The 14,356-nt window shown below is 44.1% G+C and overlaps 3 protein-coding genes across 4 annotated transcripts; 1 reads left to right on the top strand and 2 right to left on the bottom strand.

The window, feature by feature from the left end:
* Position 1: 1 nt before the first annotated feature.
* On the bottom strand, positions 2-2,267 carry LOC136186195 (autocrine proliferation repressor protein A-like). The gene is made up of 15 exons (XM_065973452.1): positions 2,055-2,267; positions 1,881-1,995; positions 1,766-1,828; positions 1,665-1,713; positions 1,499-1,612; positions 1,350-1,442; positions 1,211-1,300; positions 1,033-1,162; positions 859-976; positions 722-809; positions 632-670; positions 490-581; positions 351-441; positions 231-296; positions 2-174 (listed from the first exon to the last, which is right to left on the bottom strand). Exons 1-15 carry the CDS (start codon positions 2,239-2,241, stop codon positions 55-57), a joined length of 1,455 nt encoding a protein of 484 aa, XP_065829524.1. The 5' UTR covers positions 2,242-2,267; the 3' UTR covers positions 2-54.
* On the top strand, positions 2,258-7,919 carry LOC136186189 (nischarin-like). Its single transcript, XM_065973445.1, has 20 exons — positions 2,258-2,390; positions 2,464-2,547; positions 2,612-2,791; positions 2,848-2,896; positions 2,957-3,132; positions 3,189-3,320; positions 3,375-3,470; positions 3,519-3,665; positions 3,714-3,782; positions 3,839-3,962; positions 4,017-4,075; positions 4,138-4,269; positions 4,317-4,361; positions 4,419-4,520; positions 4,581-4,707; positions 4,759-4,999; positions 5,054-5,101; positions 5,165-5,337; positions 5,391-5,553; positions 5,607-7,919. Exons 1-20 carry the CDS (start codon positions 2,328-2,330, stop codon positions 7,702-7,704), a joined length of 4,308 nt encoding a protein of 1,435 aa, XP_065829517.1. The 5' UTR covers positions 2,258-2,327; the 3' UTR covers positions 7,705-7,919.
* LOC136186190 (early endosome antigen 1-like) lies at positions 7,804-14,296 on the bottom strand. Of its 2 annotated transcripts, none has more exons than XM_065973446.1 (43): positions 14,187-14,296; positions 13,946-14,134; positions 13,809-13,895; positions 13,704-13,758; positions 13,553-13,647; positions 13,416-13,502; positions 13,168-13,367; positions 13,034-13,108; positions 12,911-12,979; positions 12,776-12,844; positions 12,657-12,725; positions 12,548-12,610; positions 12,431-12,499; positions 12,272-12,377; positions 12,133-12,219; positions 11,993-12,075; positions 11,841-11,934; positions 11,728-11,781; positions 11,508-11,609; positions 11,351-11,458; positions 11,069-11,293; positions 10,925-11,014; positions 10,807-10,866; positions 10,661-10,756; positions 10,567-10,614; positions 10,455-10,514; positions 10,321-10,398; positions 10,223-10,270; positions 10,101-10,178; positions 10,006-10,053; positions 9,789-9,947; positions 9,651-9,734; positions 9,532-9,594; positions 9,357-9,464; positions 9,220-9,309; positions 9,096-9,157; positions 8,902-9,046; positions 8,748-8,837; positions 8,514-8,697; positions 8,268-8,443; positions 8,117-8,215; positions 8,028-8,047; positions 7,804-7,969 (listed from the first exon to the last, which is right to left on the bottom strand). In XM_065973446.1, exons 1-43 carry the CDS (start codon positions 14,223-14,225, stop codon positions 7,867-7,869), a joined length of 4,014 nt encoding a protein of 1,337 aa, XP_065829518.1. In that variant the 5' UTR covers positions 14,226-14,296; the 3' UTR covers positions 7,804-7,866. The 2 variants fall into 2 exon arrangements, with proteins under 2 accessions (XP_065829518.1, XP_065829519.1); XM_065973447.1 differs by having other exon boundaries at positions 11,351-11,446.
* Positions 14,297-14,356: the final 60 nt, after the last annotated feature.

Below are 14,356 nucleotides of genomic sequence, written 5' to 3'. Positions count from 1 at the left end.
GCACGCTAACAATTGTTTATTCTGTCTCTCGTGACGTCGTGTGCGACGTCACGCTCATATCAAATTTCCCCGACAGCCTTCCCCGTGACAATCGGGATAGGGAAAGGTCTCGGGGATAATGTTCACTTGCGTAGTAAACATCATAACGTCGCTAAAAGGAGCAGGATACGTCACCTGCAAAAACGTATAATTAATTAATTAATTAAATGAAATATTCATTTTCTACATACCTGAATAAAAAAAGCCGACCAACCTTCTCTGGGATTTTTCATCTCAGCGACGTACTCTCCGTTATTCTGCGCAATGAAAGATGACATGTACAATGTCATAGACTACAAAGTCTCCACTACGTTTTGAGAGACGGAGTTTCCCTTCCAAAATACAGGGTGTATTGTAGGTTTTGATGAATCTTTAGAAGCACACAGCAAGCGAAAATCACGTCTAAAGAGCCCAATAAATAATTATTTAGTAGCAAGCAGAGCCTATGACCTGAAATTTCCATCAATTGTTGTGCCATGCCACATAGTCACAGAGGACGGTTTTGTGGGCGAGTGCAACGTAATAGAGCCACCTTCAGCATTCTTTAGAAATGTCAGAAGTTAAAATTTTAATGAAGAACCCAAATTCTAACCCTGGTCATAGTCCAATTCAATGGGGGCAAGGGAGAATTCTAGAATTATCATAGGGCGGAGAACCGTTATGAGGAAGAACTGGACGTTACCTCAACAATGCTTATAAAAAATGCTTGCAGGCCTAAAAAAATGCTGACAGCGTGGCCAGCGCAACTGTGCTCCGCATTCGGTATCATCCTTAAAATTAAATAATTAAATAGTTGGATCATATCATAAAATCTTATACCTGTAGTATGTTTTGCCGGGTAACGTTCTGCCATAGAAAAGTGTGTCATCGGGCATTTGAAATTCGTCTCCCGTTGTAGAAATGATGTATTTTGGCATTGTCAATCTGTCAGCATAAGCTAAAGTAGAGAATACATATAATTTATTTCTGTTCTATGCATAGAACGTCTCTTGCCAATTGGATCGACAATGGCTGCGAGTTTCTCAAACGCTGGGTCAAAGAGCCGAAGAGTGACGTTCATATCATAATAGTCTTCCAGCGCAAAACTCCAATTTCCGTAGGAGTGCCAAATGTGACGAAAATTCTAATTTAAAAGAAATGCAGAACAAATTCATTTTCACCAATAACAAACATCTTGCACGTTGATGACGTCAAGAACAATGGGAGTAATGCCTACGACTCTCTTGTCAACAGCGGCAGTCGTCCAAGTCGTCCAGCCACGCTAATAAAATCATGTACGATTAATAATTGGTTTTGTGTCCTTGCCTCACCTTTGAGGCGCCCGCAACAAAAAACTTTGAAATAGAAAGCGACTTTTTCTTCATTACAACGTCCGTTATTGTATCGAGAGCACGAACAGCAGCCTAAACAGTAAAATTAGACTTTGCGGGTTTAATTAAATTGAGTTGTAGCTAATGACTTTGGTCATTGGCAATCTCAGGAGCCACTCGGGCCGCTCAGTGTCCTCTAAGAATTTGTACCACGTCAAAGCGATGATTGCGTCTTCGGAACGACTCTTATTGAGAGGATCATTCTGGGAGAAAAAAATAACAAAGGATGATGATGATGATGATAATAAAGTCTACCGTAAACGTAAGGGGCTGATTGGGAATCTGATGTAAAATAGCTCCAATCCTAAACGATATTGAACATGCTTTAGTTATTTATCCGGATGAGTAGTCCTTACATTTTGGTGCTAAGAGAATAGGCAGAAATGAGAGACAATTCTTTATCAGAAAGAGAAGGTTTTCTAAGGTGGACGGGGCAGTGATTATTGATCAATCTCAAACTCTCTTTCTCACTCGTTATGGTTGCCTCCACCGGTTATGTACATAAAAGCGTGTTGATCGTATTTGACGTCATGTGGAACAATGACGCACATAATGTGCCACCAAATTGGCCGATTCAATTCCGCTTCTAAAAAAAAACAAAGATCTTCGTTCAGAGAAAGCTATTTTTTAGCTAGCTACGGCGACCTGTGAGCCATTTTTGCGATGTCATGTTCAAATAATAGATTGTCATCCGATCGTCGACGTAAGGTTGCCACGCTTCGTTGTATTCGTAATGGCTGTCTGGAAGATGCACATAATCGTCGAGAGGCGTGCAAAAGACGGCAGATACGCTGCAAAACGCCGCCACCACCACGAGCTTCAGTTTCATCATTGCGTCACGTGATCGAACGAAAGCCAGGATAAAAGTACACCAAACCGCGTCGTTATCGTCGTTATCGTCTTTTCGCGACGCAGATCATGTCCTCTGCAGCGTTCAAAAGCATTGCTGTCGTGAAAGCCATAAGCGAAGAGGAGTGTACGGTAAAAAGATACCGAAACAAACGAAGGGGCGTGGCTTCCAATTCGTCCCCTTTTGCTTTTCGACTCTTCGCAGTACTATCAAGTCGACGTGACCGTCGAAGATTGCACGTGGCACCTTCTCAAACGATTTAAGGACTTTGAAAGTCTCAACGAACAAGTGAGTGAGCGATTCTTTTCCTCTTTTCTTTCCTCTCCTTCACTTTCGGTTCAATCATGTCTAGCTCGTCAAAAAACGAGGATTGACTCGCGGTCTTCTTCCACCCAAAATTGTCATCAATAGTCGTTCGGCAGCGAACGTGGAAAAACGGCGTCAATTTTTGCACGAATATCTGAAAGGAATAGTCGCTTTTTATAAGCAAATTCCACGCGAATTTCTCGCTTTCGTCGAATTCGAAGAGCACGTAAGAGCCAGCACATTATCATTTTTTAAAATTAATTTTTTGTTGCTTGGCAACAGGATGTTGTCGGCGTATCGCAGAAAATGGCCAAAGCTGCCTTGACCAAAGGTGACTTTTTATAAATACTTCGTTGCTATTGATGACGTCGACGTGAAATTTTTTTCCTAGGCGATCGTCTTTTGGAGATGGGAAAATTGGTTGAATTTACTCCACTCCAATTGCACTGCGTCACGCGCAGATTGACGACCGCCGCACCCACGTTCGGATACGACGACTCAGATGACCCGGATCCTTGCGATCTTGGCCATCTCTTTGATTTTCTCTACCAACTCAAACGTGTTAAGGTAGAGCAGTCAGTCATCAGTGTTTCGTTATACCAGATCAAACTCTTTTTTTCAAGATTTGTTCGCAAAGTGATACTTCCGGTTCAAGTGGCGAGACGAGTCCATCTCCTAAAGACAACGTCATAGTCGGTTCTCGAGCCGGTTTTCCTTTTGACGTGTCTGTCTTCAAAGCAGTTGAAGAATTGGTGGTAAGGATAAACTATTAGTTATTTATTGATCGATTTTCTTTTTTGCTATTATAGCTGATTAAAGTTGATCCGGCTCTAATTCGTGGACTCGAATCAATCCAGCCTCGTCTTCAGAAACTCGCTGTTCACCAACTGTCTGACCCCATTGAAGTAGGTCACATGATAAATATGATCATTATATGATGTCTTGCGCTTCAGACTATTCTTATTACGGGAGATTTGTGGAGCATCAGTACGAGTAGCAGTAGCAGTTTGTCTGATATTCGTCATAGAGCTCAGCCGTGGCCCAAGCTTACGTTTGCCGACTTTCGCAATAATAAAATCAAATATTTGCCTCCTGCTTTCGTAAAAAAAATGACGATGTGTTGACGAGATTTGATTTTTTTCGCGTAGAAACTCTTGGTCAAAGTCGAAAAGCTCGATTTGAGTGAAAACGAAATAACGGAAATTCAGAATCTTGACGTAAGCGACGCATTTCTTCCTTCGTCTTTTATATACATTCGAAAGTCGATATGCAGCTCATCAATTTGACGAAACTTGACCTGTCTTTCAATCAAATTACGAGCCTAGCAGACGCAGACAAAAAATTAGGAAACATATCCGTACTGAACGTGTCAAATAATAGACTGAAATCACTAGAAGGTAGAGAGGGGGCATAAGAGGGATGAGACTTACCTCTATATTGCTTTTTGTAAGGAATTGGTCGCTTGTATTCGCTTGCCTTTCTCGATGCTACAGACAATTGCATTGAAAAGGTTGGATTTTTTTTAGACGTAGCTGTAGATCACTGTTGAATGGATGGATGGATGGATATTAGATTCGTGACGTTTCGAGTCTTTCCAAATTGCCCTGCCTTCAAGAGGTCGATTTTGAAGGAAATCCGCTCACCGCTTCGAAGCACTATCGTGAAATGGTCGTCGGTCTTTTGCACGAAGACGTCATTGCTGAGGTAAACTATATTCTGCATGATCGCGAACCTGTTCCTCCTCGTTTTAGCCTCGATTTCTTCTCGATGGAAAACCAATTTCCAAACGAGATTTGGTATGTAATTAATGGTTTTTTCGCCACTCCTCCCCTAAGTGATGATATTGGGATTAGGCGGACAGTGAAAAGTATCGCAATTGGACTGCGACGGCGGTGGCGACAGCTCCAAACGCAGGCGACAAAAGCCAGCTACAAAGTGTCACCAGTAAGCGACGGGTAAGTACTTTATAGCAGCACAAAGAAACGATGTGAAAAAGACGTTGCATGACGCTGCAGGGAAAACGACTCATACGACTTGCGTCTGAAGACGGCGGCACACATCCGTCGCCTTTGCTACGTGTACGCTCCGACGACGACGACGACGACGACGACGATTTTACGGACGGCGAACGCAGTCGAATTGGTACGTCTTAGTAGTCGCCTTCTTCTTAAAAACGTCCATCGTTTTTCGTAGAGAAAACTCCTAGTTTTCGAGATCAAGTTGAATCGTTGCGAAGTGAAGGCGGCAAACAATGGCTCTCTCTTTACAACGAGAGGGCAAGCACAGAGACGATGACGACGACGACGACGACGACGACGACGACGACGACGACGACGACGTCAGATAAGAGAGAAAAGTCGCCCAGTCGGAAACGTCGGAGCAAAAAGTCGCCAGAACAAACGAAATCATCTTCCGTAGATTCGTCTGAAACGACGTACGAATAAAGTAGTTTGTGTTTGAGACGATGAAATATTGTGGGCCGTCGTAGGAAAAAAGACGACGTCGTTGTTGTCGTCGCACCCAGTCAAGATGAAAGGTACGAGAGATGTCAATCACTCGTTCCGTACAGGTCTGATAAACCCACGTTTTGTTGTTGCAGTTTTAGCGCTATTGCGACCGTCTTTCATCCTGCCGTTCCGTGGGACGAATTGACGACGAATGAGGGTCTCAAAATGGGCGGCGATCGTCGAATCGTCACGATTGACGTCAATCAATTCAGTCTCATGGAAGTCGATATGAATACGGGAGAACTTGACGGCGTTTTCAACTTGGGTAAGAAAACGAAACTTTTTTCTTTTTCTTTTTGCACTCTTTTTTTCCCCTAGATTCGTTTCAGGAAGTTATTCTTCTTCGGCGCAGCGATCCAGTCGTCGCCTGCAAATATTCGGTGTCATCCAATCACACGCAATATCGCTGTTATTCGTTTGAAAAATCCGCCGAAGCAACGACCATGTTTGCCATCCTTCAACGTCTAATTAAATCCAATAGGCAAGTCCTTCTTCTTACCATAGGCCGTCTAATTTTATGCCCGGCGTTTCTAGCTTTTCGCTTGCAAGTGTTACGCCGAATGTAGTAGTGCCTCAACCGGAGGAGCCGGCCGTTTTTGTCTCCTCAACGCTCAAAGACTACTTTTCTCACTTCGTCGCTGGACGATGTCGGCAAGCGGGGCTCCTTGACGACAAGACAGAAGACGAAGAGGAAGAGGAGGAGGAGGAGAAGATTCTTTCTGTCGTCGAAACTTCGTGTCTTCCGTACGCGTACGCAAACAGCAAAGCCGAAATATCCGTCTACGTTATTCTAACGAATCGATGTCTTCATCTTGTGCGAAAATCGGACGGCGCTAGTGACTGGATATACGGTTTTCCGCTCGAAAGTCTTCGTCAAATCGTCGTCGGTCTGTTCGATCAGAGTTTTCGAATCGAAGCGGCGACCGGATCGCAAGGAACCTTTTCCCTTTTGACGAGAAATTCGAACGTGACTCACGAATTCATTACGAAATTTCAAGACGTCGTCAAGGAAGAGACTAAATTTCTCCAGCCCTCCGAAGAGACGACGATAATGTTGAAGACGAGTTTGGCAAAAAGTGTCTTTTCTAGCGAACCAATCGAAACGGCCGTCGAAAATTGGGACTTAGTTCTTTACATGCTTCTCTTTGAGCTAGATGATAGTGATCCGAACGCGTGCGTTGCTCGCACGCTCGTCGTTACGATCTCCGATATTTTTCTGTGCGATGAAGATTTGGTTCATTGGCCTTTGCCTACGTTCGCCTTTGCTGAGCCGTCGAATCCGCGCTACGTCGTTGCAAAGAGTCGACGCGTTGAAGACGTATCCGGCGTCGAAATTCTTTGCTTTTCCGGATTCGACGACGAATCGACGGCCCCGGGCGACATTCGATTGTTATTCGATGGCGACGAAACGTGGCTCTTACGATCGGCTACGGCAAGTCATCGACAGAAAATCGTTCAGTGTTTGAGTGATCTCTGGGCCGAGAATTTTCACCGAGAATTGAAGATTTTCGAAGGTCGACGGCACTCCGACGATCGAAGAAAGGAAGTTGATGTTGCCGTGGCGACGACTGCCGCACCGGCGACGACGGCGACGGCCTCAAATTCGCTGGATAGTCTTCGAGATATGAGTGCTCAAGATCTCGCCAAATACATTCATCAATCGATTGGTGGCGACGATTTGCTTGCCGTCAAACGACGGACTTGGACGTCGTGCATTCTCTACGCAAGACCTCGACATTTGTTCGAGTCGTGCGTCGTTTTGACGGCGACAAGTGTCTATGTTGTGGCAAAAAGCGAAGACCTCAACGTTCGACGTCGAATCGATAATAACGTCAGCGTTCTTCAAGTCAACGTCGACGATATAGCGAGAATTTGCGTGGGACTCTTTGACCAGTGTTTTCGCATTGAAGGTGACGGCGTCGCGATGACGTTTGCATGCGTGACGAGAGACAGCGCCGAAACAAACGAAATGGTTTCGATCGTTCGCACGGCGGCGACAAAAGTGGGAAGCAGTGACGGCACCGGCGACGACATCTACGAAACAGAAAATGATTCGAGTGTTGCCGTGACGACCGACGAGAGTCTTGCCGATTTAGTCGCTCTTCTTCGCGAATATCGTGACGATAAAATCGTCGACATTCCCATTCTCGCCTATAATGTCGTACGACACGACGATCGTCTCAAATCGATCGTCGTCACCGACGAAAGCGTCGCGATTTTCGTCGAAGATCAAATTCATTTCCCACCGCCTCATTTCTGTCGAACTCCGCCGACCGTCGAACGCTTTGGACAAATTCGTCATTGGAGCGTACGAGCTTTGAAGCGAGTCGTTTTTGCTCGTCTTGGAGAGGCGAATCGCTTCAGTCTCATCTTTACCAATCGTCCACCGTCGCCGGCTAGAGAACGATTGGACGACGGCATGCCTAAAGATACGCTTCTCGCCGACGACGATTTCATCAAAGTCGATATTGCGCAAGAAGAAGAAGAAACGTCTAAAGATGAACAACTCGAAGAAATATCAATTGAAACGGGATCGTATCGAGAGCGAGAGAAATTGCTTCGTACCTTGTCCATGCAGTGGCACGCTCAAATGATGGACGACTTGCCAATGGAAGCAAAGTCGTCGACTTGAGCCAGTCAGTAGTCAACTACTTAAACTACATATGTACTACTCTATGTATGCATGTATGAGTCTGTTGTACTGTACGTGAATGTGTCTGTGTTGCAATGCTGATGCTTACCCCCTTCATTTTGAATTACACGCAATAGCAGGCGCAGTAGAAAAACTAGTTGCTCAAGCCGTTTTCTCTTTGTAGCACTCAATACAGACGCGCATGGGATCTTTGTACGCAGGCAATTTTACAGTCTTCGACGAACATTCGTAGCAGAAAATCAACCTAGGACATTGGATGATGAAAAGAGAGAGAGCATCTAATCTAAATCATTGTCATTTACCCACAATTCCTGCAATGATGCTTCGTACGCAAAAGAAAAGAGGATATTTGTTGGAAAACGGCTGCTCTATATTCAACGCGTTTACTTACCTTGCGTACGGTTAAAGAGAACTTTTTCTTGCAATCTGAGCATTCCTTGATCTCGTTGTCGTCTATCCAACGACGTTCGAGCTTCCGGCTTCGATTGACCTAGAGAAGTGGTGTGTCAAAAGTGGACTCCACCTCTTCGTTTTCACTCTACCTGTAATGCGGCATTCTCTCGCCCCAGATCTTGTAATGCGGCGTGCGTTTCGTCGAGACGCTGCTTCAAATTTGCAACGTGACCACGTAACTTTTGAATTTCTTCGTCGCTGCCAACGCAACGTTCGAGCAACTTTCGTCTTTCGTCTTGAAAATTCTGCATTGAAGCTTGAAGAACTAAGTACAAAAGCGAGAGAATTAATTAATTAATTACTTCGACATTGGTAAAAATTAGTTAACTGCTTACCGGCTATATCTCCTCGTAGTTTATTGGAAACTCTTTCTTCGGCTGCGACCTTTCTTTTTCTTGCTTCGACTTCAGTTCTCAGCGTAGCCAAGTTGCCGCTTAGAGCCGACATTTCTACTTCGTGCTGAACTTTCATGTCGTCATGCGCGTCCTTCAAATTGGCCCGTTCCTGTCGTATTTGCTCCTACGAACGTCTAGTTGTGAATTAAGTAAGAGGAAAATTAGAAAACGAACGAGTTCTGATGTGACTGAAGCAAGTTGAACTCGAAGTTTGGCCTCTTTTGATTCCGACTCGTCTTCCATTCTCTTCTTTTCCTTATTTATCTGCACGGTTTATTTAATAAATAAATAAGAATTATCTTGTGTGTGTGTGTGTATGTACACGTACGCTTTCGAGTTCACGTTCCAAATTTTGAATTTGAGTTTTCGCACTTGCACTCGACTCTTCGAATAGTCGCTGCTCTTTGCTTCTTTCTTCTCTTTCTGTTGCCAAGTCGGACATGAGGTCCTCTTTATCGCGCTCCACTTCCGACCTAGAGGGCGGAAACAATCCATCGACGTAAATAAATGAAATACGAATACCTCTTTTGGGTCGTTGTCATAATTGCGCTCTCTTTCGCCTTGAGCAAAGCTGAAAGATCGTTCTAAAGTCGTGACACAGTCACCTATGCTATCTATCTATTTGATATAGGAAAAAGTCGCGCGCCTTTTCTTCGTTCAATTCTTCAATTTTCGCTTTCAAGTTCTTCAATTGATTGTCTTGTTCAACAAGGCGATCGCTCAACGCAGATTTCACCTGAAAATATTTTACGAGAGTTGCCTAGCGATCAAGACTCTCCTCACTTCTGTCAATTGCTCAACAGTCGAATTCATCAAACGTTCCGTTTCGTCGGCGCTCTTTCTCAAAGTTGCCAATTCTGTATCGCGAATATTCGACTGCTCATTCATTTGCTAGAAAACGGCGCGCAACCCCGTCTCGACGCGTCGCTCACTATTCCCCCGTGCATCATCGTCTTACGGTCAGCTCCTTCTTTGTCCCGTCGAGTTCTCTCTCCAAGGAAACGACTCGAGACTTTTCTTCCTGTGTAAAAAAGGAATTAATTCGTACGTATACTTTCTCGTTCTTTGTGTATTCACTTTCAACTCTGCTTGAATTCTAACGAGCTGCATTTCGTAGTTATTGCACACAGAACCTTTTCCTTCCATTTCCTGATGAAGCATCTGAGAAGAGAGAAAATGAGTGGCGAGAAAAAGTCATAATAAGACGGTAGGTACGTGAAGGTCGCTCTGCATCGCTTTGATCTGCTCGTCCTTTTTGCTCAATTGGCCAAAGAGCTGTTGCTCTCTCGAATCTCTCTGATCTATTTGTTGCAATAGCTGACTATCAAGTTCAGTCAGATGCCCTTGAAGAGCGGCAGCTCTCTCGCTTTCCGTCTAAAAGGAAGAGAATTAGGTGAACGCAGATAAGAAGACTGGGATGAGATTGGCTTGCCTTCAGTTGTTGATTGAGTTCGTCGTTTCGTACTTTAACTGCTGCCAGCTAATGCATGTCATTCATTATTGACTCGTTCTTCTTTATTTCTTTACCTCGTCATTGGTTTCTTGAATTCTGCGCAATCTTTCGTCAAGTGAAGTCTTCAGTTCAGCCGACGATCCTTTCTCTGCCTGCACAAGCGCTAGTCGTTTTACAGATCAGAGGCGGTCCTTACTTTGACCGATGCTTCTAAACTCTCGATTTTACTGTTAGCTTCCGAAACCTGAAATTTACCGCATCGCAACAAACGTACCAACCACTCTGGCCCAATACCTTCATTTCCATCTTGCCTAATTTTGATTCATAAAGATCCTTTTCCTCTAGAGCAGATGCCCTTGCTTTCTCTAATTCCTACAACCCCAAACTATTAATATCGCCGCCGCGGTTTTTTTCTCTTTTTGACAAACGTTTTCAAGTTCTTCGATTCTTATACTCAACTTGGACGCTTTCACTTCCGATTCGGAAAGCTGCAATGCATACATGACGGCATGCCGGGCGGCGACAGTCTTACTATTCTACCTGTGACTTAAGTAAGTCTGATTCCTTTGAGCTGCAAGTAAGAGAATCCTAAAGCGCCGTCAAATCAATGCAAACGGCTTTGTTTTTAGCCTACCTCTAAAACCGATGATTTTTGTTTCAGTTCTTCAGCTTTCTGACAAATTTCGTCATGACGCCTATCAAAAATTTCGACTTTTTCCGCAAGTTCGTCCTACAAGAAACGCAATCGTTTCTCTACTTGCTATCTATAAAGAAGCCGACTTTGGTTTTCAAGTGCTTCGCGTTCAACGCATCGTAATCGGCTCTTACGGTTGTGAGTGACTAGAGAGATAAAGAAAAATACTGTACGTGTATAAGAAAGAAATTGAACTGCTCCTACTGCGTCCGTCTCGGTCAATCGATCTTGTAAAGATCGCTGCTCCATCAATGATTGGCTAAGTGAACTTTCTAAACTTTCTATCTTATCCTCCTACGAAATTACTGTGTGTGGCACTGGATGCATGACAAGTAGAGAGTTTATTACCTTTGATTGCAGCGTTTCTTTTAAACTTGCTACGACATCATCTCGTTCTCTTAGCGCTAAATCGAGCTTTTGAGTCAAATCTGCCTTCACTTGTCCACATTCCGATTCTCTCTCCTTGATACGATCTTGGGCGATGCGAAGAGCCTCTTTCTCTGCCGCCAATTTCGCTTCAAAGTCGGACTCTCTCTCCTGGCTCTCGCGTTTTACTTCAGCAAGAACAGATACCTTTTCGTGGAGCTGATAACGTCATCATCTAAAAGTGGGGCTTTTTGTTCTCTCTACCTTCGTTTGATAATCTTCGGAAAGACGCTCTCGCTCCTGTTCAAGTCGTCCCAGATTCACGCTTTGTTCGCGAAATTTTTCTTTCCACGATTCAACCTCGGTAGACAGCTGATTTGAGTCAAATCACGAAATCGCGAATAGATCAATTGCAAAATACATTTCGAAGTTGCCGGTCTCGTTCTTCGGCAGTCGTCTCAATTTTTTTCAGCTCAGCTCTCGACGTTTCCTCCAATTGGCTTAGTCGCTGCTGTAAAACCTCCTGAAGAATCACACAACAATTGCTTGGTCTATTAGCATTGAGACTCAGCGCGGCAGCATGCAGATTAGCCAATCAGCACAAGGCAACGTCAAATGTTAGTGATCTACATCGTTGATACCTTTTCTCGTGATAACTGATCAATAGCAGTCGCAACGCCTTCGCCGGCCTCAATCTAAACGAAAAAAAAGACGACGAAAAAATGAGTTTTTTGTCACGTAGATATGGTCGTACTTTTTCAATTAAATCGGTTCTCTCCGATTCGAGACGAGTGACGCTTTCTCGCACTTGTCGTAAATCATTTTCCAGTTCTCCGATTTGTCTCTCCCTGCGCGCGAAGCCCCTCTTCATTCCTTTCTTTATTACGTACAGTTCCTAAGGTCTACCTTGCTGCAACCTTTCTCCCTTCTTCTTCCAAGAGTGCCTGCTTTTGTTTTGCCTCTTCTTGACAGGCACCTTTGAGAGTTGCCTATAGGGGAGGGGGGAAACGTATATACAGGGAGCTGATGAAAAGGGTTGTACGTACCTCTTCTCTTGCTAAAGCGTTTGCCTTTTCCAAGTCTCTTGCAAGCCGAGTCAATGAAGCGTCTTTCTCGGCGACAATTCCCAACGTCTAAACGGCAATTTTACACAGAGAAATGAACGATTATGTCGAGTCGTTTCACCTGCTTCACCTCCTTCTGACATTCATGATACTGCCTATCTTTTTCAACGGTATCCGCTTTGCTCGTTTTCAGAGCACTCTCCGTTTCCTGGAGACGTTGTTCTAGTCTAAAAGAGTAGAATGATCTTAGTTACCCTTTAGGGAAAAAGGATGCACGTACCCACTGACGTAATTGTGTTTGGGTGCGTCTCGTAGTTCCTGATCGACTTCTTTGATTTTCGTTTTCAAACTACGTATACGTACAATGAAGCGCATCATCAAATGACCCCCAACTTACCTATTAATCATCTCTACTTTTGCGTTCTTCTCCGCCTCAAGTTGAGCGATCAGCGTCAATTTTCTAGACGCTATACATCAAAAAGAAAACGTGAAAATCGCGGTCTTACTCATCAAGATCTTTCTGCTTAGGAGCCAGAGTCAATTGGTGGTCGAGCGACTTGACGCGTTCTTGAAGTCTTGATGACGAGATAGAGACCAAAATAAGTGCGTGACGCAATCAACTTACCTAGCAACTTCTTCCGGTTTTTCTCTCTCAGCAAGCTTTTTCTCCAATTCGCGTATCGTTTCGCTTTGTCTATATATATATAGAGAGAGAAAGAGACAAGTATGCAGAAAGGCAGCCCAAAGACAATACTAGTACCTGTCAAAGTCTGTTTGCTTTGGCGCCAACGCCAATTGATCTTTTAGGTCTTGCACTTGAAATTCCAATCTAGCATATATATATACAATGTGTATGTAAAAGAGAGAAGCAGTGTTAACGTACCTTTGAACATGTTCGGAACTAGTCATACTCTTAGCGCCAAGTTCTGCCTCAAGAGCCTTGATCCTTGCTTGACTTCTATACGCGAAGTCGAGAAAAATGACGACACTTATTAATAATAATAATAATAAGAGTACCTAGCCCATTCTTCGGATAATTCGTTCTTCTTCTTCTGTATTTCTTTCACTTCGTTCTCTTTGTCGAGCGCCGCTTTGAGAAAATTCTCTTGCAAACCGTGCATTTCCTTTTTGAGCAAAGAAACGTCGTCAGTCGTCGGACGCGATTCCAATTCTTGTTTCAACTCAATCAATTCCTGATTTCTTCGAATCAGTTCATCCTAGAAATGAAATCAGTGACGCAAAGGGACCAATTTTTAAAGGTGTACTGATAGAACGCCAACTTGAGCGTCCATTGCCGCTGTCTTGCTTCTGAATTCATCACACTCCGATTTGAGAGAAGCCATTTCAGCGGCCTATAACAACCAAAAAAAAGGTAAGAAAAGACACTAGTTTTCTTTTTTACAGTCTGAGCAGCTCTTTGTCCAACTGCTTTCGTCTTTTCGTATTCTGTCTCAAGATTCGTCAGTTTTTGCTTGACTTGTTCCAACTCAGAAGTAGCTAAATGACGTCATTGAACGATGGAGCCCGTGGTTCTCTTGTGCAGCTCTGCTCACCTTCGAATCGCGCTTGATCCGTCTCCTCAAACATTTTTTTGACGACCATAAGCTCCTTTGACAAGTAAGTCAAATAAATGGTAAAGAACATTTTTTTAGTGTGACCTCTTGGACTTGATTGCTTGGCTGCATTTGAACAAGATGAAGTCGATCGACTTGATTCTTCAGCGATTGCGTGTATTCTCGTTCGTCCTTTTGCAAGAGAAGGACTCGCGCGCGATTTTGAGATAAGGAAATGTTACTCTGAGTGCTTTCGTCAACTTTTTCGCATGTTCTCGCAAATTGTCGACGTCCGACTCCTTTTCCACGTTCGATTCGAGCAGCTTTGCAATGTTTAAATCGACGATGGCGTCTCTCGATGACGATCGCATCGATAGAGCCGATTTTTGGCGTCCAGAAGACGACGATGCTAACGGCGAGCTCGATGACGTCTGCCACATGACGACATCAATTGTTTACACCGATCGCATCGCTTTCACTTACCGGACTCTCGTCTTTCCGCTTCAGAATCTTCTTTAGCATTGTCTCTGCCGCCGCCGACCACGGACCACCGCTTCTTCACGCCTCACCAAAAGGCAAGGAGGATCTCTATAGAGCGCGTTAACGTTTCCGCGTGACTTTAGAACTCTTTAGAACAGGGTCTACGGTATACA

Source organism: Oscarella lobularis, chromosome 4, assembly GCF_947507565.1.
Source record: "Oscarella lobularis chromosome 4, ooOscLobu1.1, whole genome shotgun sequence".
NCBI classification, from domain to species: Eukaryota; Metazoa; Porifera; class Homoscleromorpha; order Homosclerophorida; family Oscarellidae; genus Oscarella; species Oscarella lobularis.
Note: the sequence above shows the minus strand (reverse complement) of the source record. Positions and strands in the feature narration are given on the sequence as shown.